The sequence below is a fragment of the Capra hircus genome, chromosome 11, assembly GCF_001704415.2.
Source record: "Capra hircus breed San Clemente chromosome 11, ASM170441v1, whole genome shotgun sequence".
Lineage (NCBI taxonomy): Eukaryota > Metazoa > Chordata > Mammalia > Artiodactyla > Bovidae > Capra > Capra hircus.
In genome coordinates, this window is record NC_030818.1 from 1,101,013 (window position 1) to 1,121,196 (window position 20,184).

Here is a 20,184-nt window from a genome sequence, read left to right on the forward strand (position 1 = left end):
TCCCATATAGAGTAAAAATAAGGGCGAAAGAGACGATTTCTCAAATGTAGTAGCACTGGGTTGGCCAAAAAATTAGTTTGGGTTTTTCCATTAAGATGTTACAGAAAAACCTGAATGAACTTTTTAGCCAACCCAGTACTTTGAAACCAGAGCCGGTCAACATCAGTTGTGAGCACTTGGTGAAAAGAAAATAAAGGTTTCTAGTTTCACGAAAGTGGGGTCTCCCTGTTCTCCGAGGTCCTCCTTTCTCACAACTAAAAACTCTGGATTTTAACAGGCAAGCACAGGGTCTTCCCTGGAGGCTCAGTAATAAAGAATCCACCTGCCGATGCAGGGGACATCAGTTTGACCCCTGGTCTGGGAAGAGGCCCCACGCGGTGCAGCAACTAAGCCCGCGCGCCACAACTAACGGGCCTGTGCTCTAGAGCCCGGGCATCAGTCGCAACTACCGAAGCCCTCTCACCCTAGAGCCTGTTCTCTGTAATAAGCAAAGCCAAAGCAACAAGCAACCCACACACTGCAACCAAGAGCAGCCTCCGCTCGCCGTAACTAGAGAAAAGGCTTGTGCAGCTGTGAAGACTCATCACAGCCAGAAAGAAACACACAAATAAAACTAACAAAATAAGTAAGACAAGCACAGAGGACTGAGCGGGAAATGGGAGTGGGCTCCCTGGGGACCGTGGGGTTTGAGGAATGACGTGGGGTGACTCTCCTGGATCCTCCAATTACCCTCCATACCCCCAGCCGCAGCACTGCAGACGCCTGCAACGCAATCTCCAACAGGCAGAGGAAAAACACAGCAAGGAGAGCCTGTCTGCCTGAGCCTAAGGACTGGGGGATGGGGCTCCCCCAGAGCAAAGTCTCTTAGCCACACCCACCCGACTGCAGGCGAGCGCTGTGTGCCACCCATCCCCCACCCAGCAGGAGTGCCCCCTGCTCTGCAACCAGCCAGCTGGTGTGGCAGGTCAGGTGGGGAGCTGGCCTCCCAGGTGATGCGCAGACGAAACAGAAGGTGCTGCGGTCCCACCCTGGGGGCCGCATGGAGAGCTGACCCTGCTGTTGTTCAGTCACCAAGTCGTGTCCCACCCTTTGTGACCCCGTGGACTGCAGCCTGCCAGGCTACTCTGTCCTCCACTGGCTCCTGGAGTTCGCTGACCCGTCACCCTGACTAAGCAGCACGGAAGCAGTAACAGGCTGGGTGAGTCGCCACTACCCACGTGCGTGTGAGCGCACACACACACACACGCACGCACACACACACAGTAACAGGCTGGGGGAGTCGTCACTACCCACGTGCATGTGAGCGCACACACACACACACGCACACACATACTCACAGGCTGGGTGAGTTGTCACTACCCATGTGCATGTGAGCACACACACACGCACACACACACAGTAACAGGCTGGGTGAGTCGCCACTACCCATATGTGTGTGAGCACACACACACACACACGCACACACATACTCACAGGCTGGGTGAGTCGCCACTACCCATGTGCGTGTGAGCACACACACACACGCACACATACACAGTAACAGGCTGGGTGAGTCACCACTACCCATATGTGTGTGAGCACACACACACACACACGCACACACATACTCACAGGCTGGGTGAGTTGTCACTACCCATGTGTGTGTGAGCACACACACACACGCACACACACACAGTAACAGGCTGGGTGAGTCACCACTACCCATATGTGTGTGAGCACACACACACACACACGCACACACATACTCACAGGCTGGGTGAGTTGTCACTACCCATGTGTGTGTGAGCACACACACACACGCACACACACACAGTAACAGGCTGGGTGAGTCACCACTACCCATATGTGTGTGAGCACACACACACACACGCACACACATACTCACAGGCTGGGTGAGTTGTCACTACCCATGTGCGTGTGAGCACACACACACACGCACACACACACAGTAACAGGCTGGGTGAGTCACCACTACCCATATGTGTGTGAGCACACACACACACACACGCACACACATACTCACAGGCTGGGTGAGTTGTCACTACCCATGTGCGTGTGAGCACACACACACACGCACACACACACAGTAACAGGCTGGGTGAGTCACCACTACCCATATGTGTGTGAGCACACACACACACGCACACACGCACACACACACAGTAACAGGCTGGGTGAGTCGCCACTACCCGTGTGCGTGTGAGCACACACACATACACACAGTAACAGGCTGGGTGAGTCGCCACTACCCGTGTGCGTGTGAGCACGCATGCGCGTGCGCGCGCGCACACACACACACACACACGCATGCATGCATACTGTCCGTGGGCCCAGCCCCCACCTCCACCTAACACTGATGAGCAATGAGACAGAACAAGTCAGAGTGAGTCACCCTTACCTGTGGCAGAGGGAGGGCTAGCAGGAAGCTGAACCTGCCCAGCCCCTGGCAGTACTAAGACTGAAGGAGGCAGCAGGAAACCCACTGGCGCCCCTATCCCAGCCTTAAGAGTCAGCAGGACCCGGTGGGTCACCAGGTCTCCACAGCCACCAGCATGAAGGGGGAACCAGGCGTGGCAGGCAGGGCTGGCGTTCACCCCCCTCCAGCCTCCACTGGTGTCAACAGGGAGCAGAGAGGAGCTGAGCCTTGGCCCCCCTGCCCCCTCCGCGGAAACAAGGCCTGCAAGTCAGTCCTCCACTTTTTCCCCTCCTCGAATCGGCAGGGCAGGGCCGAGGGAGCATCCGCCCCCAGTGGGGCTCCGTGAAGCGGCGTAGTCAGTGCCCTGCTGCGCTGGGAAGGGATCCGAAGGGATCTGAACGTCCACTCCCCAACCCCGGCAGGAGCAGGCAAAATCTTAGAACTGAAAAATACATTTAGAGTAAAAAAGCACTGGATAGGACCAACAATAAGAGTGGAAGTGACAGAGGAGAGTTGGCTGACATGAAGCTGATCAACAGAATTTCATCAGAAGAGAGGGTACGTGATGAAAAATGAACAGCCATCTCAGGGACCTGTGAGACCCCAGCACAACACTAATACTCTCCTACAGGAGTCCCACAAGAGGCAGGAAGGGACTGGGAGAGTATCCAAAAATGTATCGGCTAAAAACTCCCCAAACTTGGCACAAAACATCAAATCACAGATTTAAGAAGCTGAGTGAATCTCAAAAGAGATAAACCTAAAAAATCCAAGCCACATTAAATTTCTAGAAGCTAAACTCAAGGAAAACCCCCAGAAGTAGCCAGACAGAAACGACACATCACTTATAGGAAAACAACTCAAGTGACAAAGGATTTCTCACCTACAACCATGAAGGTCAGGAGGAAATGACATGTTTTTCAAGCACTAAAAAAAAAAAACAAAAAACCAACAGCTATCAACCACAAATTCTATATCCAGTGAAGATATCCTCTGGGGTGGAGGGGAAACAGATTCTCAGACAAAAGAGCACTAATGATTGTTGCTAGCAGGCCTGTCACTGAAGAATGATCAAAGGAGTCCTCTAAATAGGAAGGAGATGATAACGCTCTTGGGACTTCAGAAACGAAAGAACAGTAGGAAGGGGAAAAAATGGAGGTACATCTAATAAACTAGCCAACTTTTCAAGAGTTTAAGTTACATTTGATGGTCAAAGCAATAATAATAATACTACTGTCATCTGACATAGTACTCAAGTGTATATGGAAGAAATATTTTAAGACATTTAAAAATCAGGGCAGAAGACTTTCCTGGTGGTCCAGTGGTTATCAATCTGCTTTCCAATGCAGGAAACATGGGTTCGATCCCTAGTCAGGGAACTGAGATCTCATATGCTGTGGGGCAATTAAGCCCACATACCACAACTATGGACCCCGTGTGATCTGGAGCTTGTATATCACAACTAGAGAAGCCTGTGCACCTCAACAAAAAGTCCCACATGCTGCTACTAAAACCCAGAAATAAATTGAAAAAATTTAAAGAAATAATAAAATAAAATAAAAAACAGGGCAGGATAAAGGGACCTAAAAGGAAGAAGTAAGGTACCTACGCTGAGCTGAAGCCAGGAAACAGCGGTATCACTGAGAGCAGCAGATGGTAGCTACAAGCTATACATGTACAGTGTAACCCAGAGCAACTGTGACGGCCTCCCCAGTGGCTCAGCGGTGAAGAGTCACCTGCAGTGCACGACACTGGGGTTCGACTTCTGCCTCAGGAAGATCCCCTGGAGGAGGAAACAGCAACTGACTCCGGTATTCTTGCCTAAAAAGCCCCATGGACAGAGGAGCCTGGTGGGCTACAGTCCATGGGGTCACAAAGAGACGCGACTGAAGTGACTGAGCGCGCAGGGCAGTTATGTGTAAAAAGACTACCAAAAAAAGAGAAAAAAACAAGATGGAGTCGTAAAAAGTGCTCAAGTAATTCTTAGTCAGACTGAAAAAAAAGCAACACAAAAAAACGGAGGAAACAGAAAGACAGTGAGCTGGCAGACTCAAGCTCTAACACATCAGCAGCCACCCTGAACGCAAGCGGCCTTAGCACACAGCTGAGCAGACAGGCTGAATGCAGGAGAAAAAACAGGACCGTCCAAAGATGCACCGCGCACAAAAACCCGTACTGCAAATACAAACACTGCTAATATCTTTCACAAAAAGCAGGAGTGGCTACATTAGTATCTGATAAAGTAGACGTCACAGCAATGATAGAAGGATCACTCTAACAGGAAGACATAATTCAAGCTGTGCTCACACCTAACAGTGCCTTGCAGTATACGGAAGAAAGTCTGACAGATACGAAAGGAGAAACAGACGAATCCACTACTACAGCCGGGGACTTCAACACTGCACTCTGAGCTACTGACAAGACAACTAGACAGAAACTCAGGAAAGATACAGAGGCGCCAGCAACACAAGCAGCTGGTAAGATCGAATGGACAGATACATACTGACACACCATCCCACAGCAGCAGGAGACGAACGCCCCAGCCCACAGGCACTCCTGGGCCATTCCCCGCACAGACCATGTCCTGACCCACAAAACAAACCCCAATAAATTTAAAAGAACTGGATTCATTCAGAGTGTGTTCTCTGACCATACTGGAATCACACAAGAAAACATGAGAAAGACAAGACAATCTTTGAGTACCTGGAAATGAAACAACACATGTCTAAACAGTCTAGGGTCAGAGGATCAAAGGAAATAACACAGAAGTCAATGAAAATGAAAACAGAATATATCAAAACGTGTGGGATACAGTTAAAGCAGGGAAGAAGAGAAATTTATGACAGTAAATGCTTACAGTAGAGAAGAGGAAAGGGACCACTACTCTAAACTCCTACCCTCAAGAAATTAGAAAAAACAAAACAGACACAAAATAAACAGCAGAATGATAAAACAACAGAATTGAAGACAGGAAAATAATAGAGGAAAGTAAATGAAACCAAAGGCTGGTTTAAAAAAAATCAAAACAGACACACTCTAGAAAGACTAAAAAATCCAGAAAGGTTAAAAAATAAGAAAATACAAGTATCTGGATGCACGCTCTGCTGTGATAGCCCATTTCATCCCTGATATTGTTAGTTTATAGTTTTCTATAAGTTATAACCAGGACAGAGACTAAAACAATTTTGGAAAATTGCACACTCTGGGAAACTCTTTGGCAGTTTCTTAATACCATCTGACCCAGTGACTGCATTTCTGGACATTTACCCCAGAGAAATGAAGACTCACGTTCACACACAAACCTGTACAGGAACAGTTCTGTTGCGGCGAACGGCCATCTCATAGGAGGGTGGACAGAGACAAACAGATGCGAAAAACCATTGCGTACCACCAGCACGCCAGTGTTCCTGCCTGGAGAATGCCGGGGATGGGGGAGCCTGGTGGGCTGCCGTCTGTGGGGTCACACGGAGTCGGGCATGCCTGAGCGACTCAGCAGCAGCAGCAGCGCTCCAGTGAGCTGTCACCATGCACGCGTCAGGTAGTGGCCAGGCTGGCAGCGAGGCAGCGGCTTAAAAATGAAGGCCGGTGCCCGTGGCTTTCAACTGAAAGCTGCCCAAAGACATACCAGAGGGCACAGTTTGATGTCCAGGGCGAGCTGGCAAATGCCCCCAGTTCCAGCTATGCCAGGTCCCTGCCAGGGCCTGCCAATAGCCAATGCCCTTCAACAGGCCAACAGGGAAACGGAGGCACGTGCAACACACACAGCGTCCTGGGTGGGCCTCAGTGGTTTCATGCTGAGTGAAAAGAGCCAAGTTCCAAGAGCCACTTACGGTATGGCATCTTGATAGCATACTTGAAAGGACAGAAGTGCAGACATGCCACTCAGATTCACGGCTGCTGGGGGTTAGGGAGCAGAAGGAAGGTGGCTGCGACTATAAAAACGTGCAAGAGAAACCGAGGGATGGAATTCTTCTGGATCCAGGTCGTCCGGGGGGGGGGGGGGGGTGACTCAAACCTACACATCTGATAAAATGGCACAGAACATACTCCCACGCACACAAACGGAGTCCATGTGAGGCTGCTGAAATTTACATACAGCAGCGGGGTTCTAAAATGTCCCGTGCTGGCTATGATGTTGTGGTTGTTCGTCACTGAGCTGTTTCTGACTCTTTGCGACCCATGGACTGTAGCCTGCCAGACTCCTCTGTCCATGGAATTCCCCAGGCAAGAATACTTAAGTGGGTTGCCATTTCCTTCTCCAGGGGATTTTCCTGGCCAAAGGATCGAACCCACGTCTCCTGCATTGCAGGCAGATTCTCTACCGTCTGAGCCGCCGGGGAAGCCACTGTGCTATTTAAACAAGATGCTGCCACTGTGGTAAACTGGGTAAAGGACACCTAGGACCTCTGTTATCTCTTCCAACTGCATGTCAATCTATTTTTACCTCAAAGATTTTGGTTTTTTTAATAGATGTAACTTAAAAATGTCTAGAAAGCTGTAACTTACTAAGTTGTTAGGAACCAGTGTTCACTCTGTCATCACTTTCTGCCCCCACACAGGACACAGTAATACAAACTACCTGTTTCTCTTGGTGTCTGAACGAGAGACCTTGGGGTTTGGAGGCCAGAACCAAGTCTTCAGCAAAGAAAACTATCATGAGGATTTGTGGGCAGACTTACGGTGCCCAAGGAACCAAATCACTCCACCTTCCACCTTCTCAAAACCTGCATGGATCACAGAGTTTAAAGAGGTGAAACAAAACCGATATTTACATTTACCTGGAGAGTAGACCTTACAAAGCTCATCTGATGTTTAAGATGCTTACAAGATTAGGGTGATTACTTTCACTCATCTGAGTCAACAAAAGACACCAAAGGAATAAGTTCCATGGAAATGAGGTGCTTTGAGAGCAAGAGTCAGGTCTGGCTGCTAAAGCACCAAGCTGTGTCCAGCTCCCTCATCTGCAAGGCCAACCCATTCTGTTAGAGCCGAATGCTAGCCACAGACCTAATCTGACTTTTTTCTCGTAGTCCCACTTAAAGAAGTAAAAAGAAACTGGTAAGGTTAGTATCAAAAAATACTTAATGCCCAACAAACATACGAAAAGATGCTCAACGTGACTAACCATTAGGGAGCTGAGAATCTAAACCACATGGAGTTATCACCTGACTCCTGTTAAAATGGCTACTGTCAGAAAAAGATAACAAATGCTGGTTGAGGAGGTAGTGAAAAGGAATACTGATGGTGGGAACGCAAATCAGTGCAGCCACGGTGGCAAACAGTTATCAGTTCAGTTCAGTTCAGTTCAGTCGCTCAGTCGTGTCCGACTCTGCGACCCCATGAATCGCAGCACGCCAGGCCTCCCTGTCCATCACCATCTCCCGGAGTTCACTCAGACTCATGTCCATCGGGTCAGTGATGCCATCCAGCCATCTCATCCTCGGTCGTCTCCTTCTCCTCCTGCCCCCAATCCCTCCCATCAGAGTCTTTTCCAGTGAGTCAACTCTTCACATGAGGTGTCCAAAGTACTGGAGTTTCAGCTTTAGCATCATTCCTTCCAAAGAAATCCCAGGGCTGATCTCCTTCAGAATGGACTGGTTGGATCTCCTTGCAGTCCAAGGGACTCTCAAGAGTCTTCTCCAACACCACAGTTCAAAAGCATCAATTCTTCGGCGCTCAGCCTTCTTTACAGTCCAACTCTCACATCCATACGTGACCACTGGAAAAACCGTAGCCTTGACTAGACAGACCTTAGTCGGCAAAGTAATATCTCTTCTTTTGAATATGCCATCTAGGTTGGTCATAACTTTTCTTCCAAGGAGTAAGCGTCTTTTAATCTCATGGCTGCAGTCACCATCTGCAGTGATTTTGGAGCCTGTTTCCACTGTTTCCCCATCTATTTCCCATGAAGTGATGGGACCGGAGGCCATGGTCTTCGTTTTCTGAATGTTCCTTAAAAAACTGAAAACAGATCTACTGCAGGACGCAGCCACCCCACTTTTAGGTCTGTATCTGAAAGAATGCAAAGTAAGATCTCGAACAGAAATATGTACATCCACATTCACAGCAGTATTATTCACAACAGCAAAGCGATGAAAGCAACCCAATGTTCGCCCACAAATCAATGGATACAGAAAGTGTGGTTTACACATACAACGGAATCTGATCCAGCCTTAAAAAGGAAGGGAATCCGCTTCACGGGTTACAATGTGGATGACTCCGCAGGACATTACGCTGAGTGAGATAAGCCAGTCAGAAAAAGTCAAATACTGTGTGATTCCACTCACTGCGGCTGCTGCTGCTAAGGCACTTCAGTCGTGTCCGACTCTGTGTGACCCCACAGACGGCAGCCCACCAGGCTCCACCATCCCTGGGATTCTCCACGCACATGCGGTACCTAATTAGAGTCATCAAAAATCACACAGAAGGTAGAATGGTGGCTGCCAAGAGCTGGGTGGGAGAGAGAAACGGGGAGGTGCTTTAACGGCTACCAAATTTCAGTAGTGTATGACGAGAAAGCTCTAAGAACTGGCTACACAGCAATGTGAAGACGCTCAACATGACTACAGAGTATTCTCAGGAACAGTGAAGACGGTACGTTTTGTGTTTATTATGATAAAAAATATATAATTTAACCCACTATATTCAAAATATCTCAGCTTACAATTCATACAAGAAAGACTGAGGCATTTTACTTACTTTCTTTGACGCTAAACCTACAAACCGCAGCGCGCGCGGACACTGAGTGACTGACCTCTCGGCTGCACTAGTCCCAAGGCAACAGCTCGATGCTCCCGGGCGGCTTCCCCCTGGGCCTGTGCTCCCGCCACCATACCCATCACTCCTGCACGACACACCTGACAGCTGGACCTAAATAACAAAACCTATTTTTTGACAGGCATGGGCAAGGCCATCTTCCTACAAAGACTTTTTGGGAAACCTTATTTGTCCCTGGTCAGCTCTCTGGAAAGGCAAGGCTTGAATGACTCTGAATATCCTCTAAGCACCTCCTCCTCCTCTCCAGGTCTCATCAGGACCTTCGGGATGTCATGTCCCCACTCTGAGAGCTCATAGTTTAAAAGAGGGGCCCGTTACCAGCTATAAGGATCGCAGGCACAAGATGCTGAGGGATGGGCTTGAAGAACAACTCAATTAACTCCCACCAGTGGATTCTAATGCGCCAGCAACAAGTATAACATTTACCACAGAAAGTATGGGAGCTGCTAATAACCAGCGTTCACCTATACTCAGCCTTTCCGAGCTCTGATCTGCAACTGCTTAGACTTCATCTTCAAAGCATATGAACTTGTACAGAATTCAGTGCACATCTGAACCAAACACATCCATGGCACACTCTCCAGAAAAGGCACCCTGCCAATCAACACCTCTGCTGGTGATTCTGATGAGAATACACAGCTCACTGATTTCAGATAGCATTTGCCAAGGCCACTCCTCCCAGGGGGTAAAGAGAATAAAATCTGGTAAAAATGAAAAAACTGTCTCTCTTACAAATATTTTTTGAAGATATCTTCAGAAAAACTGAGGACGAAGAAGACAATGGAAAGACATTTATAGCTCAAACATCTGTTGTATATCCTAGACAAGACTTTACATTCTCAGGACAAAATCACAACATACACGCTCTCCACCCCGTCACTCAGCAGAAAGCTGTTCTGTGGCCAAAGGAAGCGCTGAGGAAGGACCTCTTTCTAACCTCCCATTTGTGCTGCCGCTGGTTGAAAGCAGTCATAATGACCTCTTTGTGAAAAATGTACTTTGCGAAAAATTATCAGAAGCTTCGTTGAACATCTTAATGGGTATGGCTGAACAAGGAGTGCTACTCATGGCCATGCAGAGAACAAGTTGATCAAATCATCACACTGAAGTGGTCCCCAGGCACTGAAGTATTTTAAGAATAGCCAGGAAAAAAAGTTATGGACTACGAAAGATGCAAGTTTTATTCTGTAACACATTCACATCTTAATCCCCTCCCCCCATCAGTAATTCACTCCAATCCCAATAAATCTCCCAAGAACTTAATACCGAAAACTTGATGCATTATCTTCAGACAAACCCCTCCAAACTTATCATTTAATCCTGTGCATTAACCTCTAAGTTATCACACCAGCCTGTGGGAATGCAGTTAGTACTGTAAAATTACACCTCAGGATCCATTATTTTATATTTCACAGGTAAAACCGTAACTTTGCTTAATAATTTAGATTGTGATCTTGCTAAAGCTGTACATCTGTCACCTCAAGTAACGGTGCTTACCTTATAATTAGCTTGCTCAACATCACCAGAAAAAGCACTCATGCCCATCCCTACTTAAACAAAAACACAAAACTACCACACCCACTATTCCTGGTTGAAGGAGGAATATTCCAGGCAATGAGAAACTATTTCCATGCACTAAGCTACCTGCAGAAACTGATTCAAAGGTCTGCAGGGGGGAACTATAATAGCTTCGGAAGGATCCTTCAAAAAAAAAAGGCATGGTGTTTTTAAATATCCACAAGCTTCCCTGGTGGCTTGGATGGTAAAGGATCTGCCTACAATGCAGGAAACCTAGGTACTATCCTGGGTCGGGAAGATCCCCTAGAGAAGGGAAAGGCTCTCACTCCAATATTCTTGCCTGGAGAACTCCACAGACAGAGGAGCCTGGCAGGGCTACAGTCCATGGGGTCACCAAGAGTCAGACATGACTGAGCGACTAACACTTTTCACATTTTCATTTAAACATGTACACTGTAAAACCACATTAACTCATTTAGTAACTCATTATGTACCTATAAATGCTCCTACAGTCAAGAGCATTTTCAAGGGCAGAAAAACATGCGAACACCAAGACCTTCTAAGGCTGAAATGAACTCGGGAATAGCAATAACTAGAATAACAGTTAAACTTCCAGTTCCTTTCCCTAAGGAAGGGGTCCTAATAAAGCCACTCAGCATTCAGCAGGAGGTGAGCAGCAAACACATACAGCTGCTGGTGTTTTTGTCATGTGTCTGTCCCTTCCCAGGCGTGCCCAACTTCTGAGGTTCTTTCTAATTTTGCAACGTGGGGACAGACCTGCACGGCTCATCCTACTGAAGATTTTATAGACAGAGCTCTGTGGTATTTGCAAAACTAAGATTTGTCATTGCGGTCCAGCAGTCACGTCTACCCTGATGATTTCATTTTAATTAGCTTTTGACATGGTGTCACCTATGTTTTAAACAGAACCTATGCTGGATTTCTTAATCCTTATTGCTGCCAACTTACTTATATCTCAACACAGAAGAGCTAATCTGGATAAATGGTAAGTGAGATTCTCGTGAATCCTAATCAAGATAAGAACCTTTTCTACTACTGAAGAGCAATGATTTGAACCAACCCATGTATCCGCTGATTATTAAACCTTTTCCACTACTGAAGAACAGTGATTTGAACCAACCCATGTACCCGCTGATTAGGGTGGCTAGAACTGCAGATACTCAAAATCACATGCTGGAAGCTCAACTGGTCAAATCAAGGCCACAGATATTTTTATGTGGCTTGTACTGTGCTTTCAAAGTTCTAAATGAGTTACACAGTTTAATAAGCAGATTACAGACATCAAGCTCTGCATTCTCAGACTATCTGGCCTGGAGGAAAACCTCCAGGGGATCTTCCTCACCCAGGTATCAAACCTGGGTCTCCTGCACTGCCTTCAGATTCTTGACAATCTGAGCCACCAGGGAAGCCCCTTCACATAGGAAAACCTACCAGCTAGAGACCACGCAGCCGCACAGCTACACCTGGGGGCACCCAAATGGACAAGGGCAAATGCTCTTCCAGCTGGCACGTGCTCCTTCCCTCTGTCAGGGCCCTCACCAAAGGGACTGCCTGACTTTTCTGGGCATCATGCTTGCCACTCCTCCTTCAGACTCTAGACTGCCTTTAACCCCTGAAATAAACTTCCACAATCTAATCTGGTTGGTACTACGTCCAAACCCCTAACCCCTAGAAAACAAAAGAAGTCTAAAGAGAAATCTAAGTAGAAAACAAACTGTTTTCATGGTTCTATGATGGGAAGGCAGATATGAACTAGTTCATCTTTATAAAAATAACATTTTTTAAAATGATGAGCTTCTCATCTCTTTCTCCACAGTTTGGGTTAGGTTCTCACGCTATCTGCCGTAACTGACTGTGGAGTCCCTTTCAAATGGAATGTCATTAATGAGCACATCTTAAGGTGCATCTTAAGCATGCAGCCGCTAAGACACTTTACGAAGGCACCGTGGGGTATGATACACGATACATACTCCCCAACAGGCTGATGCATGGACATCAACTCACTGCTGCCACAAAACGTAGCAACATGCTTTTTAAAATGTTGGCTGGATGTTTTACTTGACATGTGCTCCATTCCCAACAGAACATGAAACAAATCAGTAAAAGGAGTCTAAACAGGGGGCTGCTCTAAATGCACCCACGCATGCACAGTCGCCTCCCCGGTATTGCTTACCCATTGCACTGAGATAATGGTTGAAGGCCTGGCAAGGAGGGCTTGGGGTCTGTGTGGATTTGTCACAACTCATGGGTGCCGGGCTCCTGTCTGTGTCAAAAGAGAAATACCCGCTGGAGGACCGAGACAGCAAGGAGGATCTTCTCACGAAGATGAAGAGCGGGGATCTGGTAGCGAAAGGGCCGGGGCTGGCCGGTGGGGCCAGCGGGCCCTGCGGGCTGCCTTGGGGGCAGCGGTCCCCTTCTCCTTCAGGATTACCTTGCCGCTCTGTCTGTAAAGAGGTGGGGGCCCCTGGTCTGAGCTGAGGAGGCCTCTCGGCAGGCTGCAATTGTCCACCTTCTCTGTCACACTCAGAACTTACATCGGAAGGTTGCTTTGCCATTTGGTCTTTTTTTCTGCAAGGAAAATTAAAACTAGGGTTATCTTAAGCAAAGTAACAATTACAACGAACACCTAACTGGGCAAACTTTCACCTCTTCGTGACAAATTCTTAGAATTAACACCCAATACTTTAACATTGTTAAAGTCATTACTAATAGAGTAGTTCTCCATAAGACCTTCCAAAATAATAGAAATAACCTTAAAAATAAAGGTATCATTTTGGGGGTGGGGGGTGAAGTGGGGAGAGGGACTAAACTTCCAGCCACCAAACAAAACAGCAACAATGTCAATTACTCCTGGAACCGGTGCTGTAACACACACACACACACGTTTTAGAAGAGGCTGCTTGTCTGAGATCTACTGACAAGTGTTCTTTGCCCAGGGCCCACTAGAATAAGTCAGAAACTCCCCGCGGGCTCTGATTTCCCCGGATCAGATACAACACTGGAGCCCAGGAGCGGGCGCAGATGCAGCGATTGCAGGCGGCTGGCCGCGTTCCCCACTCCGGCCCCATTGTTCTGCCGAAAGTGCTGAGGACAGCAAGTCTGGGGAAGGTTTGGCAAGGGCCGTCAGTCGTAGTAAGTGCGTCACAATAGAGTTTGTAACTCAGCGCGGCTCGGCTCGGCCCCGGCTCTCCGCCCGCCCGCAGTCCCTCCCGCTCCTGGTCCGCGCGCCCCTCCTCCCGCGGTGAGGGGCGGGCGGGGGCGCGGGCAGCGCGCCACACCGAACCCGACAGAACTTCTCCGAGCTACACCCGCGCTGTTGGGTGCACACCTCCGAATGGGAGGAAGGTCCCCCAAGCCGGCTCCTGGCGACCCCAGCCAAATCCATAAGTAACTCCGCACGCTGAGCGGCATTAGGGCGCGCGGCTCCCGCACCCCCGAAACCCTCCCTTCCTAAGGCAATTAGGCCGAAATTCACGTCCGCCCCTTCCCTTCCGAGTTGCGTCCGAGCCCGGGCCCCGCGGCGCCCAGCCCGCGCCCTTCGCCGACCTGGAACCCCCCGACAGTCCACACGAAGGCGGCGCGGGAAACAAAGCCCGAGACTCGCGCTCTGAGCTCCCCGCGCAGCGCAGAGCCTGCAAATCGCCGTCCGCCCGCCGCCGCCGCGCTCCGCCGGGCAGCCGAGGGCTCCGCGCGCCTCGCCTGTGGCCCGCGCTGCCCCGGCCGCAGCAGCCGGGAACATCCTCCGCCTCCTCCCGCTCCTCCCCTCGCGCACTGCGCCCGCCGCCGCCGGCACCGCCGACCTCCCCGCGCCGCCGGCGCCGGGTGCCCGCGCTCCCAATTGGCCCTCGCGCGGTCGCTCGGAGCCGCAGCCAATCGGTGGCGGCGGCGGGGGCGGCGCCTGCCAACAGGCCGCCGAAGGCGAGGCGATTGTTGACAAACTCGCCGCCGAACGCGGCTCGGGCCCTGACTGCGGCGGGAGCGGCGGCGGAGGTTTCCGGGGCCTCTGGGACCGGGGCTGCCCAGCCAAACCTGCCCCTCCCCTCCGTCAGTCCTGGCGCCGCGCCCGCCTCTGCAGCTCCCGCCGCCCCCGAGAGCCGGTCACCTGGAGACAAAACAGAACCCGCAGAGCCGGCCCCAGACTCCAGCCCCGGCCGCCGACCCCAGTGCAGGCCCGCTGGGGTGGGCACCCTAAAGGCCACCCTCTCCCCAGCCGAAGCCCCCATCCTCCTCCGACTTCCTCCCTCTTTCTCCCCATGCGCCACGGGACACGCACCAAATGGCCACCGACGCGCACATCCGCGACCACCGACAAGAAATATATCCACACCCCCAGCGCCGGGGTCCAGTGGGCATTCCACTACCTGCGCCAACCCCGAGTAACAGGCCCCCGAGGGCACGGTGCAGCTAGCCAGCCAGCCAGGACTGCGAGTGGATCGAGCGGCGAGTGAGCACACCCGAATCGCTAAGAGGATCGGGCCCCACGGGACCGGGCCGGTCCTACAGCCAGCGGCTCGTCCACCGCGTGCCCCGGCGGTCGGGGGAGGCCCTCTTGTCTCTGGCTGTCTGTGGATCTTGCGTTGGGCATCGTCCGCAGAGCGCCCGCAGACGGGGCAGGACCCCCAAAACGTCCCAGAGAGAGGACGAACGCAGCAGCAGCCCAAAACTTCGGCCTGAATGAGTAAAAAGAAAAGTCGAGTCCCGTCAGTTTAATCACCGTCGCTGTTCCATAAATCCTTCACAACGAGCCTGCGTCCCCAAAAAAAGCCGAGACGCGAAACCGGCTGGTTATCTCGCGGCCGCTACTCAGGACCCGTCGGACCTGGCGGGCGGGCGAGACTTCACGGGCGGGCGGTCAGCCTGGTCCGGCGCGGCTGCCCCCAGCTCCCCAGTCAGCGCGGGGCGCACGCGCTGCCTCCCCCAGCCGGCCCGGAGAGGCTTCACCATCCCGGTGCGCCGCATCCCCGCCCGAGCCGTTAAGTGCTCGCAGCCTCAGTGCGGACGACCCTCCCCTGCCTGCGGCACGAACTCGACCCGCACCGGTGACCGCCTCCCACCCGACAACACGCCGGACGAGGACGCGCGCCTCTAACCGCACGTGCGCGGGAAGCGGGCTGGAGGTGGCGCCGTGCTGGCTCCCGCGGCAATCTTCCATCCGTACCCGGCCTGCTCCCCGGGACTCGAAAGTATTTACCTTGCGTTTCTCAGTTCGTGAATTAGGGTCAGACATTGGGGGGCGAGGGCCAGGGGAACGGCACCGAGGCGGTGGCACCGGCTGCGGCGGCGGCGGCGAGAGCGAGGCTAACCCAAGCAGCCTGAAACGGTGCTGGCCGCAGAGGGCAGGGTGCGCAGGGCGGTTGCGAGAATCCGAGGACCGCGGCGGCGACGGCGAAGTGGGACAGAGCGCTCCTGCAGGACCGAGACCTGGCGGCTGCTTGGAGCGAAGTGAAACCTGCGCGGCTCTGCTGCCCAGCTCAGGCTGGTGGCCCCAGGTCCGGGCCCAATCACCGTGGGCTCCGCCCCCGCTAAGTCCCGCCTGGCGCGCGGGCTGGCAAGCCCCGCCCCCGCTGCGCCGCGGCCGCCCGCGCGTGCAGGCTCGGACAGGTAAAGGAGGGGGCGTCCCCGCCGACTTCCCCGCTGCGCGCGCCGCCGGCCCTGCCCCTGCCGGGCGTGTTTACCCGGGAGACTTGGGCTACGGACTGCTCTGCGCGCCCCCATCCCCCATCCCAAAGTGCACTCTCTCCTCCCCACACCCTCCGCAATTCACTGGTGGCCAAGGCGTGCGAGTGGAACAGAGGGGGCGCTCCGGGCACACTCTGAGCCAGGCCCGGCCTCTGCCGCCCGCGGAAAGCCTCAAGAGGCGCCCCTGAGCCTTGGCTCTGCCTCGGGAGTTTCCCTTCTGAGCTGTCCTGGGGCAGGCGCCGAGACTGGGTGGGTCCTCGGGAACGCGCAGGTCCAAGGGTGAGAGGGGTGTCTCTTTAGTTCTTCTCCCTTCCAGATGAGGGGGCTCCGCGCTGGACCCCCATCTGCCGACTGCGCATCTTCCTCTCTCTCGCCTAACGCGGTACTCAGGCGCCCTCTCTAAAGCCACCCCAAGCTGCATCCAGCTTTTCTACCGCGCCAAATCTCCCCTGGTAAAAGGTAAAGCCTGTAATGGGGAGATAAGAAAAGGACCCAGGGCGATCCCCGGATGCGTTTTTCCGCAGCCCCGCTGCGAGACTGGGAGTGAACGCTGAGCAGGTGAAATAGGGAAATGAAAAAATCTTTAAAGATCCTTTTAAGAAAAAAGGACTGGGAAGAGTCGTGGCCTCCAGATAGGAGATGGGATGGTGCCTCCACTTGGTTGGGTCCTCGAGAATTGTTGGGCTCTCAGAGGACCGTCCAGGAATGGTCCCCTGGCGTGTTAAGGTCAGAGAAGGCAGCGCCGAGAGCCTCGGAGGGCTCGTAGAGAGCAGCAGGGAGAGCGCAATATACCCCTACTCCTCCTCCCTGCGCTTCCCCGTCCCCTTGTCTTTAGAATCCGAAGCCCCACTCCACTCCTTCCCCGGAAGACCAAAGTCTGTGAACGCCGTGGTCCGCACGCCTACGGCCCTTTCAGTACGCATCCTGCATCCCCACCTCCGCCCTTCCCTGGGCTCCCCTAGTTTTGAGACGCCCGCAGCCGGAGTAGTGGAGGGCAAATCGGTTAGGAGATGGAACATCCCGCCGCGGGAGAGATCAGGCTAGATGGATTACAGACTCAATTTAGGGGCCTCCCTAACCCGAACCCCAGATGAATGTCTCGGTGCAGAGAAGCAAATCAGCGAGGAATGATCCCGCCGTCTAGCCACCTTGGTCAGTTTTTATGTTTTATAAGCAAATGCGGAACATTAACAGCACAGCCCCAGGTTTCTCAGCGCATCCTCCCGAGAGTCCTGAGCGAGGTGAAGGAGGCCGAGGGGCTGGAGGACGCGCGCCGGGCTCCACCCCGGGATTTCGCTGCAGGAGGGAAAGGACGCGCGCGGGTGTCCGCAGCTTGGAACTGCCATCAGTGCCTAACAGGTGGCGGCCGCAGGCAAACTCTGCGCCTTAACCTCCTATCGCGGCACTCGGGGAAAAGAGACCAACCTTCTGTGCCCGAGAGGAGCCCCAAACCCGCTGCGCGCCCGAGTGCTCCACGCTCTCCGTGGGGTTGGACGATGAAGACAGGGACCGGAAAAGAACCACACAGAAGAAACCCCGATGGTTGTTTTTTGCTTCTGTGCAGCTCCGCCGCCCCCGCGTCGTCTGCTCTGGTGACCCTGTGAACAGTTTAAAAAAAAAAAAAAAAGGAGTCGGAGAAAGCAGCCGGCTACATGCTCTTATTTGGGCCACAAGCAGGCGGTCGGCTCGGAGGTGGCAGTTCGCGCAACCCAGACTGTGCTGAGGAGCTTTGACCAAGCGCCTGACGTCGGCGCTTCACGCCCTCTCCCGCAGAGCCCCAGCCTAGGGGAGGGCGGGTAGGTGCGAGGTCTTGGCTCCTGTCCTGTGGTCAGAGGCAGCGCGGCGTCCCCTTCTGCCTCCTCCGCGAGATGTGGAGAGGGAAAACGGAGGGCATAGACTGAAAGCAAGAGTGAAGTCGGGCGACATCTATGGCCCTCGCTGGAACCACAGGCGTGTCTCTCCAAGTCCCGAAACCAACTTAACTACAGTGGATCGCCTCGCTCACCTCCCCGTGCTCGGCAAGCTGCGGGAACCTTCCCGACGCCTTATTTCATGACGAAACTGTATCTCTGTCTGTGCTCTTCTCAAGAACACATTACACTTTAATATGGTAAAAATGTTTCAGAGCTTCGTCTGGCGGTCGGTCCGGAAGCTGCCAGCCTGGAGGGACACGCCCGGGTTCATGCTTTGCCCAGAGCAAGACTCCAGGTTCACACTCCCCTCTCCCGGCTCGAGTGTTTCCTCGCAGGGCGCACCCCTCCCCCCCCGGGGTGGGGGCTGGGAAAGCGTCACTTGCTGAATTGAACCTTTGCCTACGGGCGTTTCATTTTTAGACGTTTATTTTTCCTCCAGCACCACAGTCTTCCCAAATCACTGGGAACCTGAATCACCACTAGCAGCGAGAGACCTTGGATGGCAACCGGCTCTGCAGCGCGCCCAAAGGAAAGCCCACTCGGTGTAGTGCCCTAAGCTGCAGAGGGCATGGCCCGGCGAGTCGGGGTTACTTGGGGAGGATAAAAGGCCGCGTTCCGGATCGGAAATGGGGCTGCCGCCTCCCAACAGCCTAGTGGCCTGGCCAGCCTCAGCGGGAACCCCATCCCATGACCGAAATCCCTGAGGGCCGCGGCGCAGCGCGTGCCAGCCGGCCTCGGGCCCCAGCTCCAGGCGTCTGAGAAGCATTCTGGCAGCTGCGGGCGGGCCACCACCCTGGCAGCCCCGCCCGCTTACAGCTTCGCTCCCAGCTTGGGCCGCGGAGACCGCGCTCTTTCCCCGGCCAGGGAATGCTGTGGTGCTGGGTACAAAACCCAGGCGGCCTTCGGGTTGGCGATTCCAGCGATCGGTGCGTGGAGGGAGGCATGTGAGATGTTAAAGGCAGAGATCACCGTTAGGGCATCACCCTTCACTGAGTTGCACAAATGGAGCAACTGCAAAAGACAACACAGAGGAACGGGTCAGATGTTGGCTCACTCCGCCAGCCGCTTTACGCCCACCCGCAAGCACCCGCACACCCAGCAGTCGCTGACGCTAGTTTCCCTTCCGATTTCCTGGGACCCAGGAGGGTAGAGGCTGTTGGTCACCGTCACAAGCCTTCTTCATCTTAGAAATTCCTAGCTGTTGACACTTAGTCTGGCAGAAGCAAGCTTATTCCTCGAAGGCGTGGGTGTGGGCTCCAAATTCGCTGGGGGCCGGAGACCAACACCTAGAGAATCCCCCTTTCCAGCCTCCATTCCCCTTCCCCCACCTCTCCTCCGGTTCTTTCCCTCTCCCTCCACTCTACCTCTGGAGTGACTGGGGTGCCACCCTCTGGCACACAGAGGCAACTGAAGAGCAAGAGCATCAGAAAAAGGTGAACCAGTGGAGACTTCCCGCTATTCCACAATGACCAGCACCTCCCACCCCTGGCTGGCAGAGACCACAGTTCCTGAAACATCTGCACAGCGGAGCTGGGGGGCCAAGGCCAGGCATTGGTACCTTTGCGCACCTCCCACCCCCACTGCCGTGCAGGAAATATACCTGCGCAGGAAATATAACACAAAGGAACCCCACTGACACCCTTGTGTCCTGACAAAAGTTGGAAGGCACAGATAAGCTTTTCCTGCAGAAGAGAAAGGGAAACGCAGGCCAGGGATTTTGAAGGAGCTGCACTGAGTGTATTTTTATTTCATTTCCCATGGTTTAGGTGCCAGGAAAAAGAAAAAAAGCTCTTAAACATAATAGATTGTTTTCCTAAACCTTGACAAGGGCAGGGCAGAAGAACTACTTTCCTTTCCCAC

General features: G+C 52.7%; 1 protein-coding gene across 6 annotated transcripts in view; it reads right to left on the reverse strand.

Annotated features, from left to right (window-relative positions):
* Nucleotides 1-18,467, reverse strand: part of BCL2L11 (BCL2 like 11) — a 71,308-nt gene extending 52,841 nt beyond the window's left edge. The window contains exons 1-3 of one of the 6 annotated variants that reach the window (XM_018054811.1): nt 15,924-16,194; nt 13,164-13,300; nt 12,906-12,995 (exon numbers count right to left, since the gene is read on the reverse strand). In XM_018054811.1, coding sequence (XP_017910300.1) covers nt 12,906-12,995; nt 13,164-13,287 — 214 coding nt within the window. In that variant the 5' untranslated portion in view covers nt 13,288-13,300; nt 15,924-16,194. Of the gene's footprint in view, nt 1-12,905; nt 13,301-14,278; nt 14,483-15,923; nt 16,198-17,836 lie in introns of those variants that run through there. The other 5 variants (XM_018054810.1, XM_018054809.1, XM_018054812.1 and 2 more) reach the window with 5 other exon arrangements.